The sequence below is a fragment of the Doryrhamphus excisus genome, linkage group LG9, assembly GCF_037039965.1.
Source record: "Doryrhamphus excisus strain RoL-2023G ecotype Guam linkage group LG9, RoL_Dexc_Guam_v1.1, whole genome shotgun sequence".
In the NCBI taxonomy this organism is placed as follows: Eukaryota; Metazoa; Chordata; class Actinopteri; order Syngnathiformes; family Syngnathidae; genus Doryrhamphus; species Doryrhamphus excisus.
Window position 1 is genome coordinate 16,649,320 of NC_136365.1, and position 22,338 is coordinate 16,671,657.

General features: G+C 40.5%; 3 protein-coding genes across 7 annotated transcripts; 2 read left to right on the top strand and 1 right to left on the bottom strand.

Moving 5' to 3' along the window:
- Positions 1-308: 308 nt before the first annotated feature.
- Positions 309-18,051, top strand: LOC131132802 (uncharacterized). Of its 5 annotated transcripts, none has more exons than XM_058078781.2 (17): positions 309-402; positions 1,903-2,076; positions 9,911-10,019; positions 10,714-10,817; positions 11,248-11,631; positions 11,720-11,764; positions 13,184-13,258; positions 13,346-13,494; positions 13,817-13,873; positions 13,935-13,970; positions 14,031-14,204; positions 14,289-14,429; positions 14,741-14,834; positions 14,903-15,018; positions 15,090-15,263; positions 15,963-16,052; positions 16,124-18,051. In XM_058078781.2, the coding sequence occupies exons 2-17, from the start codon at positions 2,049-2,051 to the stop codon at positions 16,238-16,240; spliced, it is 1,893 nt and encodes a 630-aa protein (XP_057934764.2). In that variant the 5' UTR covers positions 309-402; positions 1,903-2,048; the 3' UTR covers positions 16,241-18,051. The 5 variants fall into 5 exon arrangements, with proteins under 5 accessions (XP_057934764.2, XP_057934801.2, XP_057934782.2 ...); XM_058078799.2 differs by lacking the exons at positions 309-402; positions 1,903-2,076 and adding exons at positions 6,410-6,536; positions 6,636-6,724; XM_058078809.2 differs by lacking the exons at positions 309-402; positions 1,903-2,076 and adding exons at positions 6,416-6,536; positions 6,703-6,724.
- A 596-nt stretch (positions 18,052-18,647) lies between these two features.
- On the top strand, positions 18,648-20,636 carry LOC131132613 (P2Y purinoceptor 1). The gene is made up of 2 exons (XM_078793087.1): positions 18,648-19,001; positions 20,069-20,636. Exons 1-2 carry the CDS (start codon positions 18,654-18,656, stop codon positions 20,594-20,596), a joined length of 876 nt encoding a protein of 291 aa, XP_078649213.1. The 5' UTR covers positions 18,648-18,653; the 3' UTR covers positions 20,597-20,636.
- A 94-nt stretch (positions 20,637-20,730) lies between these two features.
- Positions 20,731-22,310, bottom strand: LOC131132595 (uncharacterized). The gene is made up of 3 exons (XM_058078372.2): positions 22,090-22,310; positions 21,665-21,929; positions 20,731-21,456 (listed from the first exon to the last, which is right to left on the bottom strand). Exons 1-3 carry the CDS (start codon positions 22,116-22,118, stop codon positions 20,788-20,790), a joined length of 963 nt encoding a protein of 320 aa, XP_057934355.2. The 5' UTR covers positions 22,119-22,310; the 3' UTR covers positions 20,731-20,787.
- Between the last annotated feature and the right edge of the window lie 28 nt (positions 22,311-22,338).

Sequence of the window (22,338 nt, forward strand, 5' to 3'; positions counted from 1 at the left end):
TTTTCATTGACCTTCAGTACCCACTGCATTCAGGTCTCATAGGGGTCACGACCCGAGCAAACATCCATGTTTGACGTCCGCTTCACGCTCGTCAACTTGAGGGATTTCTTCTGGTAACCCTCACACACACTCACACACTCCCTCCAGTCAGCAGGGTGTGTGTTCAATGGCTCCATTGATGGTCTCTGTGGGTGGATCCTGGTGAAAAATAATACAAAAAACTGTTCTTATGAAGGGTGTTTGGGGGAATTTACAATAGTCTTACTGTATTGCCATAATGATTTTTTATTGCTGTTTTATCTCGTTCCAGACGGGACCTGCAGGGTGGGGCTCCAGACATGAGCTCATGGGTAGACATTAGTTCAATTGGGCTGAAAGCTTGTGGTGTGGATCCAAACTCAGGTGAGAATGTGCAGTAAATACAGAACTGCATGTACAAACAGTACAACACACAACTCATCATATCACACTTCATATTGTCTGACCTGCACGACAAATTTTTTCCTCTATAAAAAAAACCCTATTGTGTTTTCACCGCTGTTGATGTGGGCGTGTCCCGTCGTTACACAGGCAGACGGCTTTTTGCTCTCTGCAGTGAGTCACATGGCTGCAGCCGCACAGACACAACAAACAGCAACTGAAATGACAAAAAATACTGAAAGGACAGTTCAAGTAAAAGAAAATCTACTTTTTTCATTCATATTATTTGTATTTAAGTTTTTATTTTTAATAGCTGTATTTTATACATATAAAATATGTATTTATTTACATTTCTTTTATTAGATTTCATTTTTTCGAATTATTTTTATTTATTAGAACATTTTTGTCCTTTGAAATGTATATACTATACATACTGTACAGTACAGTCTATCACAGTAATAGTATATCATAATATAATCAGAAAGCTCAAATTCAATATACATTCAGAAAATGTATAAATTCAGAAAACAATTTATCATTTGTGAATTGAGATGCTGATGACTTTTATGCTCAAATAAAATTAATTAAATCCATCAAATTGGTCAATTCAAAGACATGACAGCAACACTTTCTTAAAAGAAAAAATACTTGGTAAATTGTGGATGATTATTTTATTTAGTTATTTATATATTCATTTTATGCTGTAAAAATAATATATAGAATAAATATAACAATAATAATAATTATTTTTGTCATCTTGGTGTCACTTTTAAACACCTCAAAAGGGAGAAAAAGCGACAGCCACAGACCTGAAAAAGAAGCAAAAAGTAAAACGTTAGAAAAGTGGTATTTTTTTCCTTTTTTAGGTCCTGCCGGGACCCCTGATGAATGTGTGGTGGGTTTTGTCCACCTCCTGGACCAGAAAAGTGTCATTTGAACACCTCAAAAAACGGAAAGAAAGTGACAGCCGCGGACCCGAAAAACAGGCGAAAAACGAAGCGTCAGAAAAGTGTTATTTTTTTCCTTCTTAAGGTCCTGCCAGGACACCTGATGAATGTGTGGTGGGTTTTGTCCACCTTTTGGACCAGAAAAGTGTTTTTTAAACACCTTGAAAAAAGGAGAATTACTGAAAGCAGAAGACGTCAAAAAACAAGCAAAAAACAGGCAAAAAACGAAGCATCGACTGTATTTCCTTGAGCGGGGAGTAGGGCAGGCCTACAGCTTGTACCTGGGCATGCCCATATAAGGAAGTCTCACTACATTTATAGGTCAGAAAAGTGGAAAAGGCCTAAAAGGTCTCCTTTAAGGTTAAGTAGGTTTTCATTCATTCATTCATTCATTCATTTTCTTATCTACTTTAATTCAACCACTGTAATAGAATATAATATTCATAATATTCACGCAGCAAGTCACAAAACAAGCTCGTGTTCCAAGGAGTTTGATTGTGTTCTAATATGTAGCACTGCATCGTTCACCTTCCAGACCGACTCATCCTTGAGACAATATCAGGAAACGGAAGCGGAGTTGCTTCACTATGGCCGACCTGCAGGAAACCAAAGCCGCTCTCCATTTAAGGACTCTTTCGGCCTACCGCCTGAAACCCTCAGCCCCGTCGTCCAGTACTTGTGATGTCAGCGACAAAGAATTCCCCCCATGGTGAGACTGCAGGCAGGTTTCGGTTAATTATTGACTATGGAGAAACTGTCATTTATAATGTCTGTCTTACTTTTAGGGACTATTTGTCACATGTACACGGAACATTGGTAATCAGTCAGTCACTAAGTGACTACTTTGTTTCCTCGTTCATTCATTCATGAATTAGTTGGTGAGGGCGTTATATGATACATGTACAAGAACTGCAGTAACACCAAAGTTTGCACACAACACGGCAGTAGGCTGGTCCACCAAATACTGTATATAAGTACTTCCTGTCAGTACGGCAGTTAAAGTCACCACATACAGTATTGTTTTTTAGAATAATGTTTTTCTGACTTGTTGCACATCCCTTGCCATAATTCTCTCACTCTCCACCCGACTCACTCTCTCTGAATCACTGCCATGACATCACCGCAGTCTCGCTGGACCGAGACGGGATTAAATCTGGTGTGCTGCTGCTGCTGGTGTCACATGGGGCCCCAGAGAATTTAGGATTGACCACACGGGGCTCAGCAGATTAAGACGCGTGTCGTGCTGTTGCTGACGGTTAGTTCAACTCTGCTGGTGACCCAGATTGTGTGACAAGCTTTTTGGCCATTTGCCTGCTCCTCTTTTGAGAAAAAAAACACACACAAATACATTTTTTTAGTTAATTTTGGGTTTAAAGACAAATAAAGATTCAAAAAACACATTTTATTTAATATACAAGAGAAAATAAAACATCAATGGAGGGTTAATTATTAATAGAATAGAACTGACCTTTTTTTAATGAATATTTTGTAGATATTTGGCAGCTGCTGTGACGAGTTCCTGTTTATGTACATTCCAAAGCATACAGAGGTCACAATTAGTCATCTTCCATGCAGGAAAAAAAACAGACTCAAGACTGGAAATGACCCCCCTCAAGGCTTTTTCTCAATGTTGCTGCACTTTCTTTCTGAAAAAAAAAAAAGTCTGTTACCGTAGCAACCCTATCAACAAGCGACTGGGAGTTCTTCATTAGGGGAAACCCCTGGGAGGCTCCCATGTGGTAATAACGCTGACAACATTTGACTTCTATTCTCATTCAAAATGAAATCACCAGTGGAGGTATTCGCATGTTTCTGCATGCTTGGTTGCATTGTAAACTCTCAGGTGATAATTGTAGACGGATGCCGTCCCAGGTTTAAGCATCTAAATTTAAGCTTCTCAACGGACATATACCATGAAATATTTAGTCAACATGACCTAGAAGAAGCAGGGCAAAGCAAGCATCACTCAGATACTGTGATGCTAACTAGTTTGTCCTAGTATGTCCTAACTAGTCAATTTTACCCACCTTAGTAATTAGTCACAGGTTGTAATAAGTCTAAATTGTACCATTCGCTCATTATTAGTCAGTTGTGTGTCACTTTTTGCAAGTTTTGCTTGCTTGGTGTTGTCGTTTGGTCGTTTATTGCTTCATTGTTTTTATTTTGTCTGAGTTTCTTTGTTTATTTTCATACAGTATTTAGTCATTGTTAGTCATTTCATTTCTTTAATTACGAGTGTGTTAGTTTTTGGGTTAGTGTTTTGTATTTGCTGGCAACCAGTCGAGAGTGCACCCCGCCTCTCGCCCGAAGACAGCTGGGATAGGCTCCAGCACCCCCCGCACCCCTGTGAGGATAAGCGGTAGAAAATGAATAAATGAATGAATTGGTTTTTTTAGGTTCCCAGATAGCCTAATGACATTGAAACAATCTATGTTGAAATTTCGACGTTAGAGCATACGTATAATCAATGTAGGACTTCAGTATTGATTTACTGCATGTGACGTTGATTTCATAACCAAATTGTCCATAGGTATGAATGTGAGTGCGAATGGTTGTTTCCTTATGAGGAAGAAGCAGTAGAAAATGAATGAATGAGATCAACACAATTTCAATTGGTGGTTGCATGGTGTTAAAGTGGTTAGCGTGCAGGCCTCACAGCTATAGGAGACCCGAATTCAAATCCACCCGCGACCATCTGTGGACCATGTGTGGAGTTTGCATGTTCTCCCCGTGCATGCGTGGGTTTTCTCCAGGTACTCCGGTTTCCTCCCACATTCCAAAAACATGCTAGGTTAATTAGCGACTCCAAATTGTCCATAGGTATGAATGTGAGTGTGAATGGTTGTTTGTCTATATGTGCCCTGTGATTGGCTGGTGACCAGTTCAGGGTGTTCCCTGCCTCTCACCCGAAGACAGCTGGGATAGGCTCCAGCATACCCCGCGGTAGAAAATGAATGAATGAAATCAATATGGTTTCAATGATATTTCAATGATAATTCCAGAATAGGGCTCCTTTAATGCTGTTCAATATAGCATTTCAATAAAATCATGTTTTATCTACAGTCAGGACATTACAGGTTTAATAGATTCAATGTCAACCATTATGATGATTCGATGAAAAAATCAATATGTCGTTTTAATGTTACCTTGCTATCTGCGTCATCTCCTTTGCTATTGAGCAATATTATTGTGCTACTTTCTTTGCAAACACATTCACTCCCGCCATTTTTGAGTACATTCCAACTCTGTGACTTCAGATCAGAAATGGGACAGTCTGCGTGAGTGTGTGTTAAAGACACTGAGCCTGTTTGTTTACGTACCGTGGTTGTGTCTGGGCCGGTCGCATAGTAGATAAGCGGGGTGGGAGTGGTAGCGTGTGTGCATGCGTGTACTGTATGTGCAAAAAGAGCGAAGGAAATGCCACACATGAAAGAGTGCATAAAAGCGTTCAAAGTGGCCTCGGGAGTGATGGGCTTGTCAACTGTGCAGACTTTTCATTGTTGAGCGGCTGATGATTGAGGGTAGTCCTTTTGCTCTGTCTCCTGCTCGCTCAGGCCAGCCAGAGGAAACTGCTGCATAACGATAACAGACTCTGAGACAATGGCTTCAACAGGCGTAAACACACATACTGTATAGGCACAACACACACACATTAGCTTTGCGATGGTTGTGTTGCTGATAGTCTCCTGACCTTATGGAATTATTTATCAAATATGCAACAATCCGGACATACCAGCCATATTTCGGAGCTTTTTTCCTCCCTTTTTGGAAAAGCGGGAAATTGTCACTGTCGCACCTTCCTCTGCTTGGTGTTTGTCTCCCTAATGATAAGCACACTGAAAGGAAAAATGCACTTTTTGCATAATTTTGTCATCCATAATTCTTATGTGAGATATGAACACATAGATCTCTTTTCTGTATGTTCTAAAGATATAAAACAGATAAAAATAGACACCTCATTACTGCATTTATGGGAACCACTTATTCCGTCTATAAAGCCTTCTTTAAAAGCCCCCATTTACATATAATGTGATATGTATATAACCACGCAACATTGCTATTATTATTAATAGCATTGTTGCACCAATCCACCTATGTTACTGGTGCATTGATGCGTAGCCAGAACACACTGGCTAGCTACTAGCCGGCTAGGGTGACTAGCTTCACCTCAGCCTACTACAACAAAAAAAAGGCTAAATATTTGATAGCATAATAGCATCACTGCTGCTGTTTTTGTTTCCGAGTTTGAAAATTTTATGCTAGATGTAGGTGTTTGTTTCTATGTTTTGGTGAAATCAATGCTCTGGCAGGAAGGAAGCTCTGGCAATGCTTAAAATGGCCAAAATATGCTAAATATTATATGCATATATTAATGAATGTGTCTGTGACTGCATGATCACAGCATGTATAGAAAACCGTAAAACCTTGATTGAATTTTTGGAGGTCTTTTTATGCGGCATAGGCGGATTCTGTTACATGTTGTAATGAGCTATTTTTCTTTTTTCTGTTTTTATATCTTCATAATGCACAAAAAGAGAGTTGTGTGTTGATGTCTCACATAAGGATTGTGGATGATGAGAAAAAAGTGCAGTTTTCCTTTGAGGGTTATTTTGGGAGGTTGCCTCAAACAATATTTGGAATTGGGAGTGTTGTGGTGCGTTGTTTATTCTCCCTCTTTTGTTTTTTTTTTAAATATAATTTTCACTGTAAGGATAACCCTGTGAGTGTTGTATTCTGGACATTTTTACTCATTTGGCAGTCACAAAAAAGAAATGTATTGCTATAAAAATTATAGTAAGTCACTAATTTAACAAATAATTGCTATCTATTTAATATACGAAATTGTTAAGAGCCAGAAAAATATGTTTATTTTGAAAACAATGTGTTATTTTCCAAATAAAGTTGCTTAAGACGCTGTTTAATCACAGGCAGATGGCGCCCACGTGAGTCAGTAAGCTTTAATTACAGCTGCCTCGTTAGCAATAATAGCAAATCACCATTAGGGGGCGCCCTGTGTTTTGTTATTGTCAGGCAGAGGTTGTCGTCAAGTTTCCATCATGGCTGTCAAAGACTGGAAGCTGTTTCTTACATCTATAACGTCGAGCACGTTTAACTACGCTGTACGATTGTATAAAACGCTGAAGTTGTAAAACATCACCTAACGAGAAGGTAGGTCTTAAATAAGCAGTGTAGGGTTTGACATAGTATACTCCAGAAGCCGTGCTTGCGTTAAAAAAAATATATTTTGGAATCTTCTTCCGGAAATAGTTGTCGTGTCTTCTACCTTATCTTATCTGGTTGCTGTCAAATTTTGAAGTCTCATCCATAACTTCAGACAGACCGCATCGCCTATTGAGGTAAGTTACTGATCTCCTGCTTCTCGTTTTGTTTATTAAATTGCTAAATTGTCAAACGGCTCTTTACCCCACTCTACTTCCCTCGTTTTTTTTTTGTCGTAGCCGTTTATTTGCTGTTGTTTTAGCTAGCTAGATAACACGCTACTATTATCCAAAGTCATGAACAGTTTGTCAAATGAAGATGGGGATATGTAATGAATGTTATAGACTCTGTAGTGCGAAAGTATGACGTCATGCTAATGTTGTACATAACTTGTTGCAAACTGTTTACGTTATCTTTTCTTGCTTTACGGAGCCGCTATCGAGTGACGTCATAGCTTAGCTAACGTTATTTTTAAGAGGCGCTGTTTTTCCTCACAGAAAAATTCTTAAAATATTTAAAAGATTTCCTGTATTTAATATTCCTCTGTTAACCACATAGTAAAAATATATCACATTATACTGTGTTATACTAGACTATAATAATACATCAATAATTATAGGGTCTACATTCATATAAACAGAATAATTTTTGGGGTATAAAGTCAGTGAGTCATTTGCTCCATATGACTCATTTCACAGGCACTCTCCTAAGGTTAGCCACAGCATTAAAATGTTTGCCATCCCTTCTGGTTTGATGCTACCATGCTGGGCCATTTATGTTTTTACGTTCTTTCCTGCCACTGTTGACAACTTTTTAATAAGAAAAGTAGCAAATGGCTGTCATAGAAGTCCCTTGATTACTGCATTGTCATATTTGCATATAATTTGCATAGAATTTGCATGTGATGCTGTAAATGCTGCAGGAAAAAAAAACCAAAAAGTGAGTAAAAACACCTTAATTACTTTTAGAGGTACAAACAAATTTAAAATTGGACATATTTTCATCTAAATAAAATAACTTTAATATCTCCTCTCGAAGGCTGCACGGCAGACGTGTGGTTAGCGCACAGACCTCACAGCTAGGAGACCCGAGTTCAATTCCACCCTCGGCCATCTCTGTGTGGAGTTTGCATGTTCTCCCTGTGCATGCGTGGGTTTTCTCCGGGTACTCCGGTTTCCTCCCACATTCTAAAAACATGCTAGGTTAATTGGCGACTCCAAATTGTCCATAGGTATGAATGTGAGTGTGAATGGTTGTTTGTCTATATGTGCCCTGTGATTGGCTGGCCACCAGTCCAGGGTGTACCCTGCCTCTCGCCCAAAGACAGCTGGGATAGGCTTCAGCACCCCCGCGACCCTCGTGAGGAAAAGCGATAGAAAGTGAATGAATGAATGAATGAATCTCCTCTCGACCAGTTCTCCCATCACATGTTGGCTTTTGAGAACTTATTTAAATTAGCACAAGTGAACAGCAAATAACAGATTATGCGCACACTTCTGGTGAGTATATGTAGTAGAAACTGCGACTGTGAGGATCCAAAACGCAGAACTGTATGTGCTTTCACTGTTGAGTCCCCAAATACCAAAAAACACACCAACACCAGAAAAAGTCGGTAGATTTGTCACTTTTTTTTTTTAGAAAATATGTCATCAAGATGGGTTGGAACGTCACCAGATCTAAAGACAACAGGAAATTGTAGAGGCTAGTTAAGAAGAGTTGATAAAAACTGTGTTATTGCTATTTCTTCTCTGGTCACCATGCTGGAGGGATGTACAAATCAGTTGATGGGGGATATGGTTAATTTTGATGGCTAAATGTGGCAATTTTGCTGTCAAATGAATGACATAAAACCATCACTGCTAAGAGTGGTAGGGATGGATAGGTTGATGGTGCTATGGCACTATGTATTCATGAATTGTGTGAATCGCATTGACTTCCTGTCGCTGGCTGTTAGATGCACACAAAGATACACACACAGGCCACCGCAACTTCCCTTCCTCACCTCATCTCTTGCTGTTTTCTGACATGTACAGTCATTTCCTTGTCCTTTTACCTCCATATAAAGACCTGATCATTATTAGGTGTCATGCTCTTCTAAGAATTGTCATAATGTTGTGATGGCTGACTTCATTTGCAGCTGCTAGTGCTGACCTGCTGGCCTTTGCAGAGAATGCCGTTTAAAACTGTCTTTTTACAATCAAAATGCACTTTTCACTTCTTTGACGCAGTTATGTTGTTGCAGTTTAATATGGTTTATGGTGTTGCTGCTTACATGGAATCATGTGTGTGTCAATCAATATGTAATGTGTGTTTGGTCCCTCTGGTGCATATTTGTTGCTTTGTGTGTTGGGCTTATCCATTTTTCCCTCTTTGGTCTCCTTGTGTTTCTTAGCGGGCTACTTTAGATTAGTTGGATTATTGTGGTCCGAGATTAGCCAAGCATCTGTCAAGACATTCTTTTTGTAGATTTGTAGTATTTATTTAAGGAAGACAGAAGCAGTGCTTATTGATCAACATTTTCATGTAAAGATGCAAGTTTTTAGCTAGTGGCAAATTTCCATCTTTAGTCCCTCCAGGGGTCATGTTGATAAGTACAATAGCAATAACATTTAAAGAATAAAAAAAACAGTCATCAAACAGAAATAATAGGCAAAAACGGAGATTGGGAAAAAATAAAATGGATTTAATAGGGCCCTAGTATTGGTTCATATTTCTTAGGTATACATTTTGAGTGTTAAGTTGATGTGTGATGAGTTTAGTATTCTTTGTAAGATGATACCGTAAGTCAGACTGTCACACTGAGTGAATAACGTCTTGCAATTTCCAATGGGTTGACAAGGTCCGTCTACGGCCCAACCAATCAAAACAATAAGTTTCAGATTAATCGACAAACCTGAATGATGAAAATTACGAGATGTCCCTAACTTCTTGCTTGCCATTCACCTGCCATTCCAAATTGCATGGGAATGGATGGCATTTTTTTGCTTCTAACTAACGAGCAAAAGGCAATCAAAACAATACCTCTCATCCAAGGAGGAGCTAATAATCCTACCTTTGAGTCACTTTTTTCCAGTGGGTGTCTGTCACAGCTGGATCTCTGAAGCTCATTGGCATGCATCAGTGACGGGAAGAAAAGCTCAGACTCGCTTGGCGAGAATTAATTTGGCGACACAAATACATTTCTAGACCCTGAATAACAGACGTGTATTTGTTAGACTGTTGCCGAGGGACAAAAAAATCCCTCTTATATTCAGGTCATTACGGTACTATCGGACCCCGTGGTAGTGGTACGTTTCCTAACTGTTGAATTGTCTCTCTCTTAGTTATGTCTCGTAGGAGCTGTCGCCTGGTGTCCACCGGTTACTACAACTCAGATGATGAATCTGACTCAAGTAGTGTGACAAACATTTCATACCGAGAGAACCCAGTCAAGTGAGTAAATTCGGCTATTACAAAATCTTAAGTGACAACAGTGTTTGCCACAGGTTGGGTGGCCGTGAGTTGCGAGCTGGTGTGCCTTAAGCTTTATTTAACCACACAAGATGTTATTTCATGATTTTGTGCAGCGGTGGATGTGCATGGGCGTGCCTTATAGCGTGTGATTTAAAAAAATATATGACATGGGCTGATTTTAAAGATAAGACATTCGTCAATGTACATCTAATATCTCCCGATGTTGTGTTGAACCTCGGCTCTAGCCACGAGTGCCGCTAGAGCACCCGGTATGCTTTGCTCCCAGTTTTCGGAACTCTTAACATTCATGTTGTAGTGCCTGGAATAGTAGTGTGCATGGTAAACTTAGCTGTTAAAGTGGTGTGCTGTTGATTTTTTGGTTGGCACTGTGAGTAAGACAAAGGGCAAATGGAAGAATGCCTTATAGAAGGTTGTATTACTGATGTATGCATATTTGACTTTGTGTTGCCCAACCCTATTACAATGCCATATTGGACAGAGTAGACCGCCATTCACCTCATTCTCATGTGGCCGTGAGCAGATAACGGCAAATACATATTTTAAATAAAGAGCCCTAAATAGTGGTGGGTCGCCATGAATGGGGAAACACTAAACAGTACTTGTACCACATTTTTTATTTTATTAGTTGCTTTTTTTGTTTGTTTTCCTTTAGGGTTTTCAAGAAGAAGGCGGGCACCCGCAAGGCTGCTTCCCGCACTTCCACTCGAGCCAACAGCAATGCTAGCTCCACGAACGTTGAGTCGCCTGTTGCCACAGGTGAATGCGGCACTCATCCCTTGAATGCATCAGTAGTATTACTAATACGTTTAGGTACTTTAGCTAATATGTTTTGCTTTTTGTTTGGCTTTTCATTTTGTGATGCATCTATAATAGAGTGCCACCAATGGCAGAACAAAATGGGATTTTCGTTGAACATTAAATAGCAAAAACTGTATTGACGGATCAATAACGGCGAATTAATGACAGTTATCTGCGTGTAGTCATATGATCAACTTTGCTGTTTGTCCCGCTAACAAAACTAAAAATTAAAGTCACCGAGCTTTTGAGTCTGTGGCTCCCACAGTGTGACTTTGGACCAGATCAATTCAAATTCCATTTCCTATGACAATAATGTTTGACCTTAGAGTTCCCGGTGTTAAAAATATAAATGATGATACTAACCCCCTATTAAAATGTTTTCTCAAAGCCAGGAGACCTTCTCTGAGCACCCAGACTGACCTTACAATGAGGACCGTGTCCTACACCACTCCCAGGCCCACAACTCGGACCTCCCTGACCTCTGCTTCATCGGCCGCACGTCAGACTCCCACTCACTCCCCACCGCCGCCCCCAGAGAGGTTCCGCGGATCCAGCCAGGCAGTACTATACGTGCGACCTGACCAGAGTAAGAACTGCATAGACAGCTCTGGCTACTCCTCCTGTGAGGGCGCCAACCTTAAACCCCCAGCTACCAGTACCAGAACTTGGACCACAACAACCACGACCAGCTGCAGCAAAGTCAGAAGTAACAGTGGGCCTGTCAGTGTAGGATACAGACATCGATTAAACAGAACCCTCTGTGGTTTCAAGGGTGAGCTAACTTTAGTTAATGTGTGTATCTGTGCTGTGCATTGTCAAAACTGTAGAATAATGCAATTATTTCTGTGTTTTTGTTGCAGAATCACTATCAGCAATGACTACAAGGATGCAGCTGACAGATTTAGGTACATATGTGTTGTTGTGTGGAAAGTATCCGAACTATCTTGGTAAAATGAACAATATAACAGTATTGTGGTTCGGCAATACTTGGTGCAGTTTGCTTAGCGTTCACACTGGTAATTTTGGCATGATGCACAGTAAAGAACATGTGCATTAAGACTTGATTGGGCAGCTTTTGTGACTGCTGTTGTGGCTGAATCCCATTTCTACCCCTTGGCCCTTGCCCGTTATCTTATCCTTTGTCTTACCCCTTCCTAAAACCTAGGGCCAAGGGAAAAAAGTCACTAAGCCTAAGAAATGGCCATATCACCATATCATTCTCATTACATCATTCCGCTTCACCACTTGCTGGCTGTGACGTAAGCAGAAGATAATTACATTTTTTTGCTGAAGCCCAACGCCTTTCCAACATTACTTAGTCTTTTATGATGGTAAGCCAAACTTTTTAGCTGCTTCTTCTTTGGCGGGCTTCTTCGTTCATAGCCATTTGTGACATAGGCTTCAAAAATAGGAATTTCTCACAAAATCAGCAAACAAAATTTTTACAAACATTTTTAGGTAGCATGACTTGCGGTAGAAAATGAATGAATGAATGAACGAACTTTGTGTTAATGTAAGTACAACTCCGTGATTCTCTCAGCACCCTGAAATCTAAAGAAAAATATCTAAAATCTAAGAAAAATCCAACAAATCTAAAAAAATATTTTGTAAAGGTGGTTAGTTGAAGAGTCAGAAGAGCAAGCAGGAAGTAACCATTTTATCAGTGTCCTGTTTATTTAGTGTAAGTAATGAAACAAAAGCGATTGTCTGTGTAGCATTATAGAGTGTGCATACAGGGAGTGTGGTGCAAATTAAAAGTTCACAGAGCACTGAGTTGCTAATAGACATTTCCCACCACACTCAGTGAGTCTACCTTACCATACCAGCTCAGTAAGCTACATACCATTGAGAGACGTCTTGAGGTGACCTGTTTTCTTAAGAAACTCCAGTCTCTACTTCCGGATCAGATTCAGCATTCAACACATATGGCTGTATGTCAAAAGTGGACATTTTAAAAACACATTTATTACGACACCAGAAGTCTTCCTAAGTACTTGGGAGTGTGACCAACCACCGTGGAGGGGGCGTGCCTGGAGGCGGGCCGTGGATAGAATTAATTTAAACAGACCTGTTTTTGCGGCAAGCACAAAATACAAAGAAATACTGCTGGAATAGGTGCAGATTCTGGAAGATCTAGAAAGCTTCCTGTGCTGGTTTTAGTGTGTAGCTGTTTTATAGGAGTCCACAACTCAATACAAAGGGCTGAAAATGAGCATAATAGGTTCCTTTTAACACAAAGGTAAACTAATAAAATACAAAGTTCTTTGAAGTGATTGAGCATGTGCATATATAAACTAGTTATTCTACCTGTCTTCGTCTTGCAGCCAACAAATGCCTACTCAACAACCAAACAAAGAAAATTTGCATTGCTCTCATCTTCCTTGTTGCTGCCCTTGTCTGTAAGTATGACTCTTTTACATAATATACCCCTGATTACATCATCTTGTTCTCACTAAGAGTCAAAACACTCTCACGCTCTCCTCCAGGTCTTTGGTTCCTCCCACCATTGTTGCCCCCTCTCACCTCTTTCATGTCCATCACAAAGTTCCTGTCACAGACCACCAAGCTCATGCATGACACTGTTCCACCCTCCATTCTTCCTCAGTCAAACACCATGCTGCCCACATCTGCAACGGTATGGCTCACTATGCACATGGTCTGTGTAACAATTAAGATATGGTGCAAGTGCTTTAACGGTCACTGAACACAACAGGTATACCTGCAGTTTATTTAGCTCAAAGATGAGATGAGATGAGATGATAATGCATCATACTGAAGTCTTTTAACAGTAAAGGACAGCTTTTGTTGGAATAAATAGGAAATATCAACTGTTATGTCAGAATTTTTAATATCATTTTTTCATAAATTGATTTTAATATTAGCTTAGATTTAAACAATTTTAATACAATGTTTATTAACAATGCAATAAATATATATTTTCTCATCTCTCCCTGTAGGATTCTGCATGTACATCAGTACCTTTTGATGTAGAAGCAAAGATGCAGCTCCTGTCGGTAAGAAACAGGTTAACATTCCAGCATTGATGCATGTCACTGAACATTTGTGTCCTTACAGGAGAATATGCAGTCGAAGCAGGAGCTCTTCTACCAGGTAAATAGCTGAATGAATCGTGGAGCATTTAGTGCATCAACATAGATGCATTTGTTTCAGATCAAGGCACAATTTGAGGAGGACATGCAGAGTATGAGGGATGATCTCAAGACAGCAAAGTTCGACAGCGGGCAGCATATGGACCAGGAGGTTGCCGCACTGGGCAAGCGGATAGATGACCTGGAACAGGCTTTCAGCACCAAAATCCAGGTTTTAGAGAACCAGAATGCTGAGGTAATATTACTTTTACCCATAAATGAACATTGTGATGGATGCTTCTTGTGTATTTGCTGCAAGTCAACATCCTGTTATTTGCAGTTGTCCCAGGAGGTGTCGTCCATCCAGCTGCCGCCGCCTCCGATGCCTTGTCCTGACATCAGCGCCATCACCTCCGCCCAAAAACATCTCACGCCAGAGCTCCAGCTGGCCATGGAGAATTGGCTTACTGACCACATGCAGGTAAAATGACGGAATTACAGTGAAGCCTCTACAGCAGGGTGTCCAAACTAGGAAACCTTCACTAGAAAAAGTGAAGAATGAAGGGGCCATTTTGATACATTTTGAGTAATATGTTTATATACAGTGATGGAGAAAAACTTTATAATTGGAATGTCAAGAGGTTTTATGATAGTAAGCCAAACTTTTCAGCTGCTTCTTCATTTGTAGTGGCGGGTTCTTCGTTCATACCTATTTGTGACGTAAGCATCAGCATCCCTGAAATCTAAAGAAAAAGCCAAGTCATTCAAACGATGTGTGTGGCTGTCACACAGGCTCAGGATGCAATGAGACCACAGGACAAGGGAACCTCCTCAGACTTGCAACCCATTGCTAACAAGATGGCTGACTTCGCCTTGGAGACTCAAGGTAATAAACGTTCATGTGTGTTACCTTTTGTGGCGCTCCTGTATTTATGGTCTGTGTTTAATGTACAGGTGCCAGCGTTGTCAGCACCCGATGCTCTGACACCTATCGTACCCGCTCAGCATGCGTCACCTTGTTTGGATTCCCCTTGTGGTATCCCACAGAGAGCCCCCGCACTGTCATTCAGGTGATCTGCTTTCCCTACTGTTTTTTTCTGTATCTTATCTCCTGCTTCAATACACTTGTTTACTCCCTCAGGGCCATCCGGTGATGCTTCCGGGCAAATGTTGGGCATTCCACGGTGTCCAGGGAACTCTGGTCATTGCCCTGTCTCACCCCATAAGGATTACGCATGTGACGCTGGACCACGTGCCGCGTTACAACACCCCCAATGGCCGCATTGACTCCGCCCCCAAGGACTTTGCTGTCTATGTAAGTGATCTCTGCCTCTAGGGGGCGTAGCTTGACAAAAATGAAGAAAAACAAAGCTACAATGTGAACTTTTTTTTTTGAAGTGATATTTTGCTGAAACCTGAACGATGGGAGTCTAATCTTGATTTGCTATATACCATGTCTATATAACTCAGTGCTTCAGTTACTTTCTGTCATGTCCCCGCAGAATCGCTCCAGTTCAGTTCAATTTATTTGTCTCCCTTGGGAGAAATTTGTTTTAGAGGCAGGGTACAGCTGCATACAACCAACATAGACATACAGTACATGACAGACATAATAGATAGACATAATAAAAACAAGCATAAATAAGACAATAAAAGAAACAGAGCATAAAAACACCAGAACCATACTGGTTCCCAGAGCGATCAATGTGCAAAAGGGGGATCATCTGAGTTGTCCCATTACCAACTGGTAAGCTGGTAAGTTAAAGTGCGCAGTATTTGAAATGCTAATTTAAAGTGCTAGTTCACATATAGACCAGATGTCCTGTTTCCATACCAGTGTCTTAACCACTAATGCCCTCAGGCATAGCATGGATGTAGCTTTTGTTTGAATGAAACACTAGTTAAGACTGAACAACAGCGCCTTCCCTGGTGGCAGTCCAGTACTGCACTTCAGTGTACCGTACTGTATGAAGTTGAACAGAGTTAATGTGTTTAACGTACATTTGTGGCCCAGGGGATGAAGGACGAAGCGGAAGAAGGGATGCTGCTTGGAACGTTCACGTACAACAAGGATGGCGAACCCACACAGACCTTTGAGCTGACCGTGAGTTTAAAATGACACCATACAATGTCAGGTTCAAACACCCGGTCAAACAGACCTCTCTGCTCCTGTAGGACCCCAGTGTTGCGGTCCATCGAGCTGTGGAGCTTCGCGTCCTCAGTAACTGGGGTCACGTGGAATATACGTGCATCTACCGCTTCCGCGTGCACGGCGTCATGGAGGCCACATGACGTGGTAGTGGTGAGTTCCACCACTAGAGGCCGCTAAATCATTGGCACTGATTCTTTCAGAGGATTTTTTTCAAACATTGTTGCAATCTAGCTAAAAGCTAATATCTCTGCGTTTTCAACATTTGTCAATAAGAAAACTGGAGATACATACTTTTCATTGGACTGCCAATATATATACATATATTTATGTAATGCCTTTACTAGTTTTGAGTCACCAGCTGGAAGAATGTAGCTAATAAACATTAGGTCAAAATGATACATATCCACCATATACCATAACAACATTCACTTTCTTCTTGATTCTTAAAATACTTGAAACTTGTTTTTTTTCTAGCTTCGTGTTGATTCATGATGCTCGTCTTCTTTGTAAAAAAAAATGCACTTGAATTTTGTATGGATGCAAAGTCAGGAAAAAAACTATTTATTTGAGAATGTGTGTACTTGTATTTGTGTTGTAGGATTGTTACACAAATATTGAAAATGCTTGTCTAAATTAACGATACAAATGTGTATTACTGCCACACTGACGGGAAAAATTTGTAAAAAAAAAAAAGTTATAAGGAAGTCATCGGGCTGTGTGAGTAAGCATGAGGAAAATATCTGTATTTTTAAAGTTGAATATATTTCAAAAGGTATCATTTTAGGAGACTAAAGTTATATTTTTATGAATTTATGACTATTTTCGGAATATACGACATTATACTCTTAGCACCCTTGCTTTGTGTTTGTAATCTTCTAAAATTGAAACTTTGTTCTTGTATTTTCAATTCTGATCATATCGAAACTCGTAAATGTACTAATTTATTTCTAGAAACAATGACTTTTTAGTAAAATTACAACTTTCTTCTGGTAACACCACAACTTCATTTTCTCTAATTTACAAGTTTATTCCCGTCATATTTGTCATATTCTTGGGACATTATATAATGTTATTATTATAACTATTTAATTTTTCTGTATCACTTTATAGTAATACTATGACTTAGTAAAGTATTAGTCTGTTCACGTCACATTATGACTTTATTCCCCTAAATTTACAAATGTACAAAAACAATGTACACAACTTTTGGTAAGATGATGCCTTTTTTTGTTCTAAAGTACAACTTTATTCTCCTAAAATGTAAATATCTTTCTAAAATTATAACTTTTGACTGGTGTAATTCATTGATTTTATTCTTTATTTTCTATGTGGCCTTAATATTTCATAGTTGAGAAATGCTTCCATGTATGTTGTAATATTTAAAATGCAAATGACCTGCAAGGTTGTACAACTGCCTCAAAGTTCAGCTTCAGTTTCCTTGCTCGACGGCACTTTTCAGTGTGTAATTGTTATTTTTTATGATGAGTTGTATACCACAGGGGAATCCTGGTTGAATCCATTTGTGTTGCAACTATATAAACTATACTATATAAGAACATGTAGGGGGAAAAAGGCAGTCCTACTTTAGATTGTTGAAATAAAACAGGTACAGCATCATTTACAAAAGCCCCAGGATCCTTTTTTTTTTACCAGGTTTTTTTTAATTTTTACCGTAAATCTTGTGTTTCATCTGTGTGATTTGCATTTCCATCACACAAAGTTCACGGTAAATGACTCATGAGAAAAGTTCCTGCGGTGGAAAATGGGTTACTCATGAAAAGTCAAATTTTCATTTTGGAAGAGTTTATAGTTGATGTTTTGTGTGGAATGGATGTGTACTATTTGGCAGGCTGTTATTTATAATAATGCTTTGAATATCATATTTAAACAAATTGCTAGAATTGTAATTTTTTTCTGTTTCAATTTGAATGTGTGAAATTAATAAAATATCTTTTTTGATTAGATTGTGAGTAATCACTTTTGGTAAGCTTCATCATATTAAAATGTGTTGGCACACTGCAGTATACCATCTGCTGGATGTGATGAGTACTTGGACTGTTAAGTAATATAGTGTACTGTACTTTAACATGCAATTTGATGTCTATATTATGACTTTGCAACTATTTATTCCCAACAGGCTATTTGCATGGCGAGCAAGCATCTTTGTAACACATTGCGTTAGATTTCTCACCTTGCATCACTTGTTTGCACCACGCTGTGACTTTGCACCATGAAAGTAGCCTAAGGGCACAGACCCGGGATCAGCTTAGCTCTCATTTACTAACAAATGATGCAATTATTGTGAGCATTCTAACGTCACTTATTATTCACAAAAGGAGGCTGCAAGGCTGAGAAGGAACGACGGCACCACTTGGCCCAACCCAAATGTAGAATTAGTCCCTGTTGTGTTTTATGCTGATGTTCTGCTGTTAATGCACAGTTTCTGCAGTAGGAGACTGAATCAGGGTGCAGCATAGCCTATTCAGGTAAGGGCATTCATTTAAAAGTGCATTTCTGCATCCCACCTGATTCCACTTCTTTTTCAGCTTCACAATGTTGAACACCTCAGTGAACGCCACCAGCACCAGAGGACCTCCACTGTGGTACAAGTACGAAGTGTGTGCCGTGGCTCCCTACGGTTTTATTTTCTACTACGGCGTCAAGGTGTTCAACCTGGTGGTGGGCACGCCTTGTAACGGCCTGGTCATTTGGCAGCAAGCCACCAGAAAGGGCGACGCGTCCACTTCAGACATCTTCATCCTCAATCTGGCTATTCTGGACGCCTACTTCTGCCTGATGATGCCCACCGAGCTGCTCAACACGCTGCTGCTGGACGATACTCACATTTGGTACTTGCAGAAGTTTGCGTACGGTGTCAAGGACACGGGAGTACTCTTTTTGGTGAGTATAGGACTCTATAGCTACATGCATCATTTATTGTTTATTATTTTGAACAGCTTCAACTTTCTGATTTGCTGAGAATGAAAATACTTGGAAAGTCAACATTTTAACCCCCCCAATCACTCCAGTGCATTACTTTTTACATTTTAAATATTTTTTATAAATAAATTGTTTCTATATTTTTCATTATACATGTTATATACAGGCTGCACGGCAGTTGAGTGGTTAGCGCGCAGACCTCACAACTAGGAGACTATAGGTCAATCCCACCCTCGGCCATCTCTCTGTGGAGTTTGCATGTTCTCCCCGTGCATGCGTGGGTTTTCTCCGGGTACTCCGGTTTCCTCCCACATTCCAAAAACATGCTAGGTTAATTGGCGACTCCAAATTGTCCATAGGTATGAATGTGAGTGTGAATGGTTGTTTGTCTATATGTGCCATGTGATTGGCTGGCCACCAGTCCAGGGTGTACCCTGTCTCTCGTCCGAAGACAACTGGGATAGGCTACAGCATGCCTGTGACCCTCGTGAGGATAAGCGGTAGAAAGTGAATGAATGAATAAATACTTACATACATTATTCATATTATATACAGTATATTTTTGTCACTATATTTCATACTTTTTTCCTAACTTTTAAATATAATAGCCGCATGGTGTACCGCACATCTCACCCGAAGTCAGCTGGGATAGGCTCCAACATACCCCACAGCCCAAGTGAGGATAAGTAGCAAAGAAAATGGATGGATTCAATATAATAATAATAATCACTATGATTCTATTTTAAATACAAGTATCTCAACATTTGGTGTTGTGTGTGTGATCCTAAAAGGTACAATACAACCTTTTGTAATGCACAATATTGTACAATAATTCAGAACAGATGCTAAATTTTGCTGGAAAATTTAGAAAATCAGGGGCGTTCAAAAACCAAGGTATATTTTATAAATATTTTAAACATGATCCAATTTACTCTAATTATTGCACAACATTTTATATATGTATACTATTTCTTAAATTTGCTGCTATTTTAGTCTGTTGTATAATTTTTCAAATGTGGTTTCTTCAGGTGTGTATCAGCCTTGACCGCTACACAGCCGTGGTGCACCCTGTACTGTTCACCAGCATCCGAGACAACAAAATCCGCATTGGGATATCCGTGGTGGTCTGGGCTGTGATAGTGGCCTACGCCCTCACTAAGTCCATCCTGGGATCTATGAGCGTCAACTCTGTATTCAGTGGCGTCATTCTCTTCGCCTTCGCCGTCATGGTCCTGTGCAATATCTCCATCATCTGGGTCCTGCGTCGCTCCGTGGCGGGTAAAGAGGTGATGCACCCGGCTAAGAAGAAAGCCCTCAAGATGGTGCTAATCATCCTGGTCATCATCGTGGTCAACTACCTACCACCGGTGCTCATGCCCTTTGCGCCCTACTACTCTTTAGTGGAGTTCCGCTGCCAGATTAGCATCAGCGTCTTCTCCATTATGGACCTTAGCTGCAGCATTGAGCCGCTTCTGTACGTCACCAAGATGAATTGCGTGGGAGCCAGGTGCTGTGGATGCTGCGTTGCTAGGAGACCGCACCAGGTCAATGTCTGATAAAGCTGAGTCTTCAGTAAGATGAATTACCCATTGTTAGTTTATCTGAAACACTTAACTGGGTTTGGGTTTTCATGGTTAAATACTTGGTACAGTCCAATAACACCTTTACTGAGCAAATTTGTTATATTTATTAAAATTCTCTAACATGGTTTACAACTGTATTTTAATGATGACATCATGTTGAAGGGTTAACACTTCTGGGTAATTTTGGCATACGCTTCCTCCAAACTCTGCAAAGATGCTTCTGGTCCATCTTCTGATGTGACATAACCAGGATACAAGCGAAAAAATTGATGTGCTGATGGAGTCGTGTCATCTCTCTCCCTGCAGGATGGCTGCAGCAGTGGTATTAACTTTGCATGAGCATAATCAATCTCACACCCCTCAAATATGAGCCCAACTCCCCAGGCACCTAAGCCCTTCTCCAGAAGGTGAGACACCTTCCGAGCGGCCACCACCAGCCCCTCGTAGTCGCTCCTATTTAGGCGAAATATGTCTGATGTCAAAGGCCGGCGTGGAATAAGCACAGTGAAGCCAGGGGAGTTGGGGAAAGGAGTGAGAAAAGACACATAACCATCGTCCTCCCACACTCGCCACTGTGGCTCCTCCCCTCGAACAATGCGAGAGAAAAGGCCGGGGTGAAACTGATCATCCCCCAGGAATGTCAGATTAGATGGAGCGTCTGGGTTTGGGAGTTTGGCTCGGATCCTGGATTGGATTTCGGTTAGGCGGGAGTCACTCCATCGTGGTGCCGTTTTGGAGGTGCAGTAGCCCGGGTCATGAGGGTTGTGCTCCTCGTCTCCTGCCAGGTGCGGGTGCCACTCTGCATCCAGGCCGTGGAGGGGGAGGACCCGAATCTGAGGAGTAAAAATCAGAATTTTAACAAGATTTTACCTCAGTGAGGAGTAGATGTTGCTTGCTTGTACCTTAACTGTTTCAGACCATCAATCAAATTTAAATATTAGTCAATGACAACACAACTGAACACAAAAGGAAGTTTAAAAAAATACAACAGGAAGGTGCACACACCACAGGATATATATATATAAACTAAGAGGTGCACACCTGAGCAGGTTTGTCCACCAGAGGTCTTGTGACCAGAGCACACCTCTGCACCTGGAGTTTGTCACACAGCAGCTCCGCCACAGCTCTTGCTCCCAGCATCCAAGACAAATACTCTGCTTCCTCCAGGTGGAAGATGCTGCCTGCCAGCGTTCCTGGCTGGCGGCGCTCCAGGATTACAGAGCCGGGGGTCCATGGTCGGGGATGAAGGTAGGCGATCAGGCGCTCCGACTCCCAGATAATATGACGAGGGAGATTGCTGGACATACTGTGGCGTTAGAAGGGAGCGGGATGTTAAGAGATTACTGCGCAGGCCTATAACATATAAAAGCTTCAAATATTGACTCAAATGGAGATTGAAACAGTCAACATAGAACAACGTCATAGATCAAGAAATGGAACTCGAGCAATTATTTAACTAGCCTCACCTTCTGATGGAAAATCTCGTAAAGTGCATGTACAACGACGTGCGAGTGGGTGGAAAAAACTGTCGAGTAAAAGGCACAGCGAGCAACAAACTTTAATTTCGTCACTTTACGTAACAAACGGGAAGTCAAACTGTCCAATTTCTTCCGAAATTATCCAAAAGCTCTTGGTGTACATAACTTTGTTCTTCTTTGACGCTGATTTGTCTCGAAATGTCTTTATCGCCCCCTAGAGGACTACAATGCAATGTG